This window comes from Limulus polyphemus, unplaced genomic scaffold (assembly GCF_000517525.1).
Source record: "Limulus polyphemus unplaced genomic scaffold, Limulus_polyphemus-2.1.2 Scaffold521, whole genome shotgun sequence".
In the NCBI taxonomy this organism is placed as follows: Eukaryota; Metazoa; Arthropoda; class Merostomata; order Xiphosura; family Limulidae; genus Limulus; species Limulus polyphemus.
In genome coordinates this window covers 431,976-440,657 of record NW_013666131.1, presented here as the reverse complement: position 1 = coordinate 440,657, position 8,682 = coordinate 431,976, and the positions used below count along the sequence as shown (strand labels likewise).

Sequence of the window (8,682 nt, the reverse complement as noted above, 5' to 3'; positions counted from 1 at the left end):
TCTGTAAGCAGTTGTGGTGATTTTTCTCTCTTGTCTGCTGATGAGTATGTCAAGAAAGGTAGGCTGTTTTGTTCCTCTATTTCCATGGTGAAGTGGATTCTTTAGTCTATGGAATTAAGATGTTCTAAGAAGGCTGGTAAGTTTTCACGAAAATGGGGTCAAATAATGAAGATGTTGTCCATCGAAACAGAATGCCAAAAGATTGTAGAGGGTTTTAAACAGAATGGTTACACCTCCTTCTTCATCAAAAACTCCCTGAGAGAGACCACAACAGAAAGAAAAGATCAGAAAAACACTACCACTACTACCATTTACCTCCCCTACCTGCAAAATTGCAGTGAAAAATTCAAATGCATAGCCAAGAAATTCAACATACAAGTCCGGTGGAAATGTTACAAGACATTAGGTCCATTTTTGTAAAAAACAAACAGCAACCTACTAATTAGAAACACAAAAACATCATTTATAAAATTCTGTGTTCCTGCAACAAAATATACATTGGAGAAATGGAAAAAACTTGCAACAAGAATAAAAGAACAAAAAGACAGTACAAGACTCATGAAAACACAAAATTCAGCCATTGCAGAACCTCCATGTCAACTGGACACAAAATATACTGGGAAAAAAGTAGAATCATTGACACAGACAAATATTGGGAGAAAAGAAAAATTAAAGAATCATTTTGTATTAACACAATTAAACCTTCATTAAACAGAGATTCCAGATTTAGAGGTGAGTAACCTGTGGCTACCATTGGTTGAATCTACAGGAAATCTCTCCTCCAATCAGAAACATGGATAAACCAAACAATCATAACACACTCTCCACAATCCACCAGAATACTTTAAAGACTGACCTGATGATGATAGGTGGAAAACTTTCAAAACGTAGTCCTCTACACTTTTGTCTCTACAATAGGCAGTTGCCATCCATTCCACAAAGTTTCACCATGAATACTCTGCCTAAACAGTTTATCAAAGAATTATTTCATTTTTGTATTTTAGACAAAGACTTTTTTTACTCCTGCTTAATATTTTGTTGCAAAGAATGTCATTATCATCTTTAATTTACTATACATATGTTTACAGTATTTTCAAAACTGATCTTACTCCTTTTGTTGGATTTAATTTTATAAAAATGCATGCTTTTATTTTTGTTGTGTTCAACAGAAATTGGAAGCTACACTTGAACAGCTAATGAATGAAAGCTCAAATGATGCTCAGAGGCAGATAGAATATGTGTTGAAGAAATTCAGCACAGGTAAGATATCTCTGCTAAATATATGCTGTGAAAAAATGTTAGGTCATTCTATCTAATTCATTATAACCTTCTATAGTGCTAATTCTGAATAGAGATAACATTTTTAATTATACTGAGAAATTCCTGGATAAACCCATAAATGTTAAAGACCTGTTTGGTAATTATTCCTATTTCTGTATATAGATGACAACAAAGAAGGAAGTGCTAGTGATGGAGAATCTGATGATGATGAGGTAATGTATTATTATCTTTTATTGGTAAGTTTAATTTGTATCTTTTGGAAAGTTTACAGTAAAAAATTAAAACTAATGTCTTAAGTGTTATATGTATAATTATCAGAAAAGTATGGAAGTTGTTTATGTTTAATAGATACATTGATTTTTGGAACTTAATAGTTGTTTATATTGTGATCAGTTGAATTCAAAAGGCTGTAATTATTAACACAAATATTTTAGATTGTTTCCTGTCTTTTTGTGGATTATTTCTTTGAACATAAAGAGTTTGCAGTGTTTGTAAGAAACTTAATATTTGATTTTTTTCATAAAATCAAAAAGAAATTAAAGCAGACATTGATGAAGATTATTCTGTTGTATGATGGAGTGATGAATTGGGGTATTTAATTTTTATTATTTAGGGAAAAGCAGAAATTCATAAAGATGACTGTTTAACACAGAAAAGGTGTAAGATTGTAGTATGTATTGTTTGATTCTTTGTCCCTGATGAAGTAAATCAAATAATTGTTCTGTTGTAAGAATGGATGAGGAAATCATGATTATAGTGTTTGATTTCTATCCATGATGAAAGAAAAAATGATATACATAATACTGTTATTCGAAAGTTTTGGTAATTGATGTATCAGTTGTTGATTTTATTCTAGGTGGAAGAAACAATATAATTAAAAATTGATAATTGTGTCTTAGGAAAGGTTGGAGGAATTAATGTATCAAATATTTAATGTTTTTCACAGGATGAGGCAGAAATAGAACCAGAAATTGATAAAGATGATTCTGTTGTAGGAGAGATTGGAGAATTGGTTGGAGAGAAGCTGCTAACATCTCAATATCTTGGGGTAAGCAATATGTCTGTTGGTTTTGTGATGTATCTTCATTAATATTTACTGGAAAAAAACATTATTTATGTTTTGTTTTGCCTTACTTTAGACTGTTTTCTCTGGAAATACCACTCCTCATCAGTAATTTTAGGGTAGGCTAAAACTAAAGAAAAAAGTAAGCCTTATTTGAAGCAGTAGATTTATTTTATCTTAATACTTCTTTTTAAGTTTTCTATTCTATTAATTTCCATTTGGTAAAATATGAAACATGCCTATTGCATAATCATCTATCAGTTCAAAGCTAAGTATGGCTGTGTGCGGATAGCTCTTGTGTAGCTTTGAATGAAATTGAAAATGAAACTGTTATTAAGCTCTTTATTGAGGGGAGACTATTTTTGTTGCAAAAAGAAATGTGTCTCCTATTAACTCTATTGCTACAGGTTTGGTTGATTCAGCTGAGTTCATAATCCCAAACTGACCTTTAGAGTTTCTGCACTATAACTTCTAATATGTTTTGTGTATCTTCATAAAATTTTGCAAACTTTTAGTAAACATTATAAGTTTTTTGTAGACAAAAAATCATAATATTTAATGAAGTATTTCTATGAAAAATTTCTTCATGAATATTTGGAGTCAAAATGTTGACTGCTCCAAGTACAAGGTGATTTACATGCTGAGATTAAAAATACTTTCTTCATCTGAAAATTGTCAAATTTCATTTGCGTAATCTCTAAAACTTCCTAAATAAATTTAAAACATTTATTTCTAGTAAAGTTTCATATTTTATCTATTTTTAATATTTTCTCTCTACCTTAACTCTATACAGAGTTAGTAAAGTTGAAGAACCTCGTAACCACAATAAAAAAATATGAAAAAAGTCTAAATGACCATTTTTTATTTGTAGAATGACTTGAAATTGTAACAAGAAACTACATTTATTTATCCCAAAATAGCTTAAACCTCGTAACAGTATACATCTGTTTCTACTTAAATTTTATTGCTCTTTGAACTGTGTCTAACTAATAATACCACTATACAAGTTGTAAATCACTTGGTGAACATGTAGCTCACATTACCATATCGAATGACATAACACACAAGCTATTCAGAAGCATACCTAGTGAAAATTTATTATTATTATTTTTTCTTTTTCTTATCTAATCTAACCTAATAAGTTTCTAATTTTTACATTTTAATTACTTTTATAATGATAAATAAAGAATGCACATGAAAAACAAGAAATATTGTACTTACGTGGGTCTTCTTTTTTGTTGTTGTTGACTATTGATGAAAGTTAACCCTACTTTTGTATGCTAATGGTATTACTACAGTAAATAATTTTTATTTAATTAAATAATGTACTAAGAATACAAAATAATAACATGTAAAAAGCAGACAGTGTCCTATAACTATCATAATTTTTCTGTTTTCATAATTAAGTTAGATAAAACGACCGTTACACTCCAAATAAGAGAACATTTTAACTCATGTTTCATGTTTGTGGTTTAAAAATGTCTAAATCCATCCAGCATGCACTACAAATTTTGAAAGACAACGTAATTTGTCTGACTTTCTAACTATGTGATAAGAGCCTTTGAAGATTCAGTTAATCTCATTGATGTGTTTCCTGTGGGAATAATGTTTGAACTGGAGGCAAAGTAGACAATCCTCTGTGCAGAAAACAGTTTAATGTGATACATCATTTGATAGATTAAAACTCTGGCTTTCTATTTATTATAAATAATATTAAATGTTAGAGAGAAATATTGGCAATCTGTGAAAGAGAGGATGTGACAGGTGGGTATGACAAGTGGGTCTGAATTTCTATTTTATGGCTCTGTAAACAAATAAGATTTAAGGCTATAAAAACTATGCTTTGCCTGAGTAATAACTATATTATAATAAGTAACTTACGCTAAATTCTGTACTTCTCAGAGGGATGGTAAATAAATTAGACAAGAGGGAAGACTTAGAGAGCAAATGTCACAATTCTCATGCTAGGAAGGATTGAGGAATTTTTCCAAAACAGTTCTACCATCTTTCACCCAAAGCTATCTCGACCTTGATTTGCCCTCTAAGTATTGCTAAAATTTTGAAATATGAGGATTGTGCTGCAATGGTTAGAAGGAGCTACCTGTGCTAGTATAGGTGGTGCAGAATGATTGGTGAAGGGTAGTCACATGATCAACACATGTTGCTGCAATGACACAACAAATAAAGGGGTATAAAAGACTAGTGTGCTGTTCAAAATTTTAGCAATACTTAGAGGGCAAATCAAGGTCGAGATAGCTTTGGGTGGTAAGAGGTAAGAACCAACTGGAAATACATTTTCAGTGTCAGAAAATGTTAACTTTTTAAATATTTCCTTATAAAATTAATAACTTAAAACTTATATAATATTAACATTTGATATACCAACTATGTTTTATTGCCAATTGTATTCATATACCGTAATATAACTGAAGTAGTTTAATTAAGTTGTGTATGTAACTCTAAAAAGTCGTGACATGCACACTTTGACCTGCTTGCAGCAAGAGAGAACCCCATTGCTACCCCTGGTTGTGTTTGTAACTATTATAAAAATTATCTGTAATCCTTCCACTACATCTCAGGGTGGAGATAAAGACTGGAATAGTTTTTGTATCTTGGCATTAATAAATGTTTTTTTAACTGTCAGATTTGAAAAGCTATCTTAAAACAGCTATAGTTTTAGAAGTTTTGTAACTTGGGGGTAAAGAAAATTGTATATGGTTTAATTTTTCCAACCTCATAAATTTTTCTCTGCCTTGTAAAACAAAAATGCTTATTGATAAGACATCTATTTTTCAATTTTTTATCTTTGAATGAAATATTTAGGTATCAAGGTTTATTATGTTAGAATTAGTAAATATTTCTGATATTCAAATGTAGAGTTTTACTAGTATGTTCATTATATTGTCACACCATTTGGTTTTATGAAAATTTCTATATATTAGGTAAGAAATTTTCCTGTTAGATCATGTAATTTAGTTGATTTTTACATTTTTGGGTAAGAAATGTATTATTACACCAACCAATTTGATAAATTTCCAAGATCATTATGTTGTAGTAAGAAAAGTGTTTGAATTATATCTTCTATACCTGTCATTACATTTTCTGTACTAGTGGACAAACAAGACAGTTTTTCATTATCTTATTTTAAAATAACTTTTGAGTTATGCATAGTTTGAGAAACCAATTATTAAGCTTCTATGTAAAGAGAAAATATGAATTTGTGAGTTTTTAGTGAGAGTTAAGAAATCTGTATATAATTATCATAAAACTTGCATCTTTTTGTTTAATAAAGGCATTTACTTGAGTAAAATAGTGAACTTGAAGTTTTTTAGACACGTAAAATGGCTTAAGCATAAGCTAATAGCCCTGTTTATTCAGTTACCTGCAGCCAGGATATCAGCACAAAGGAAGCGGGTAGGTTAACACTAAAATATGATTATTTCTGTTCTTATGTCAGTGTTGAAGTTTATATTGTTTTGTTCAAGTGTTCTGTTGCTTTAAATCCCTAGTTTTATGATAATATTGAAGTTTGCTGGACTCCTTGTTCTTTGTTTCTGTGAGAATGTTGAAGTTTGTTTTATCCTTTACTCTGTTGTTGTTTTACAATTTAAATTATTTGTGGTTTCTGTTCTACAATTTTATGATAATGCTGAAATTTGTCATAAATTTTTTTTCTTTTTAATGATATTGTTTCTATGATAACATAGGTCTGCAAATTTAAAATTTATAAAATTTGTTTTGGTTTTAATAACAGATTTTCTATAATTCAGCTACACTGATTTTGAAAATAATATTCATTTTTTTTCTATCATGCAAGTATTTTTTACAAATTGGGAAGAAAAACTCTTATATAGATAAAAATTATTATTTCATTTACCACAATGAACATTTTTTATTATTTTTTTTTCATCAAAAATACAAACAAACTGAAGAAAAGGGAAGAACATTGACGTTAAATGAATATGCATCCTGATTTTTATGTGAAATCTACATCTTTTTGTCTCAAAACTACATGTTGTAGTATTTCTTTTATGTATTGCATCTGGAGCATCTCATTTCAAAGACCAGCAGTAATCAGCCATCATGTTGATGTTTCACCTTCCCTGATACCTCCTCTTCATTTCTCTGATGTCTTGATGAAACCTTTTCCCTTGTTCTTTGCTGACAGCACCAAGATATTCAGGGAAATAGTCAGTATGTGAATGTAAGAAATGAACTTTAAATCTCATATTACAACCCAACTCTTTGAATTTATCGAGCATGTTATTGACAATATTTTCATAATTTGTGTCCTTGTTGTTTCCTAAAAATATGTCAATAACATCTTTAAAGGCAGTCCACGCTTATTTTTCAACTTTCATCATTGTCCTTTTGATTCTGGATGGCCTGGAATGGATGTGTTCATGCCATTGCTTTCGTAAGGTGTTACAAGACTTCTTCGACTAGGACAGTAGTTTTTCGGCGCCTACCAGTACACTTTCCTGGAATAACGGTTCCTGTAGTGTAGTTCAATGACATTTCAGGATTCTGGATACATTACACTGGGGGTGCCCTATTGTTCTGGTAATACCCGTTTGCTTCATACCATTTTTGGACAGTCGAACAATTTAACGCCCTATAACTTCTTGCACGTGACGAGACATGACTCCACACCAAGTACAGATAAATTGTCTGAACAAGGTGTTGATCTATTTCAACAAAGATTATTACAAAAGCACACCCTTTTAAACAAAACAAGTTTGTACGTATGTTTTGACGAACAAATGCTCAAAAGAACTTATACAAACCAGAATAACAACTCGTACATGTTTGTCCGACCGAATGCTACCGTCTCTGTTACTACTTAATAACTACTCCATGCATTTAGGCAATAACATCAATATAGAACGGTATGTAAACATTATGTCCAATACTGTATCTGCCTGATAAATCAGCTGCACCATGGCTCTGCTATTAAGAAAATTTGTTGGGGGGTGGGGGCTGATATCAAGCAAAATTGAATAATGTATAAGATGGTAATCTAGTCATAAAATGATCAATAATATTGAAAAAAAATGTTATTGTGGATATGAATTACGTATTCACCCAAGGCCTGGTATGGCTTGGTGGTTAGGGCGTTCGACTCGTAATTTGTGGGTCTCGGGATCGAAACACTTTCCCGAAAATGTTCGCCAGTTCAGTAGTGAGGGCATTACAATGTGACGGTAAATTCCACAATTAATTGGTAAAGAGTAACCTACGAGATGGAGGTGAGTGGGGTTGACTAGTTGCCTTCTCTCTAGTCTCTGTCTGTTCAAAACTAGAGATGGCTTGTGAAGACAGGCCTTGAATAGTTTGCGCGAAATTTAAACTTTAAATTTAAATTTAAATCCAAAAGATAGTGTTTGATTGGGTGGTAATTTTTTTTTCTCGGGGTGGTGGGTCTAATGACAAGCGATGTAAAAATAAACTCACACAACAGTATATTGAAATAAAAACTATTTAATATATATACACTGTGTGTGTCTTGAAATAAGAATAAACAGCTCTTTGGCTCATATGAACCATCATAAGCTGGCCTACTTTGGCTAAAGACTCACTTTGGATCAAAAATAAACCGGAAAAAAGTTGTGAATAATATAAAATCTCACATCCATACATCTTATTAAACAAAGTTTTTCTTAATGCTTAAGTATTATTATAAAATAATGCTACAAAATATTTTGCAAAATATCTCTCTATTCATTTTCTGTGGATATTTTGTCTGTACTTTATTTAAACTAACATTTCTACAAATTTGCCACTGTATAAATTTAGCAGTATTCCAGCATTGAGAAGGATGAAGCACAGTCCTCTGATCATGGCTAAAGCAAAAGACACACAACATTTATCACAAGAATCCAGAAATAACGCTGCTCTATGTGACTTTCTTAAAATAACCTCTTACCCGGTGCGATACTCAACACAGTACAAACATTGCTTGAAAGAGTAGAAATAATTTTTAGCCCACTAACAATGTTACAATATTTGTATAAAAACTTCAACAAAAATAAATGGATAAAATAAGATTTTCTAACGAAAGAAATATTAATAACTCAACCAGGTTTTTATCTTCCCGCTAATGCATATTGAGCAGTCTACCGGTGAGACAGCGGTAAGCCTACGGACTTGCAACGCTAAAGTCCGGGGGTCGATTATCCGCAGTGGCTTTGCTCTAAAACAAACAAACAAAACAATGTCCTGAGCAAGACTTCAATGACTTTTTTTAAATGGCTGTGTTCAGGCTATATGATCCATTGTAAGAATAAAGTTTTAAAAAATATTGAGAGAATACGCGTGAATAAAAGTATGTACCTAAT

At 31.1% G+C, this 8,682-nt stretch overlaps 1 protein-coding gene across 1 annotated transcript in view; it reads left to right on the top strand.

The window, feature by feature from the left end:
- Positions 1–5,767, top strand: part of LOC111085633 (lisH domain-containing protein ARMC9-like) — a 7,000-nt gene extending 1,233 nt beyond the window's left edge. Inside the window, exons 2-5 of the mRNA XM_022385174.1 lie at positions 1,170–1,260; positions 1,444–1,493; positions 2,228–2,329; positions 5,723–5,767. Of these exons, the coding sequence (XP_022240882.1) occupies positions 1,170–1,260; positions 1,444–1,493; positions 2,228–2,329; positions 5,723–5,767 (288 nt within the window). The remainder of the gene's footprint in view (positions 1–1,169; positions 1,261–1,443; positions 1,494–2,227; positions 2,330–5,722) is intronic.
- Positions 5,768–8,682: the final 2,915 nt, after the last annotated feature.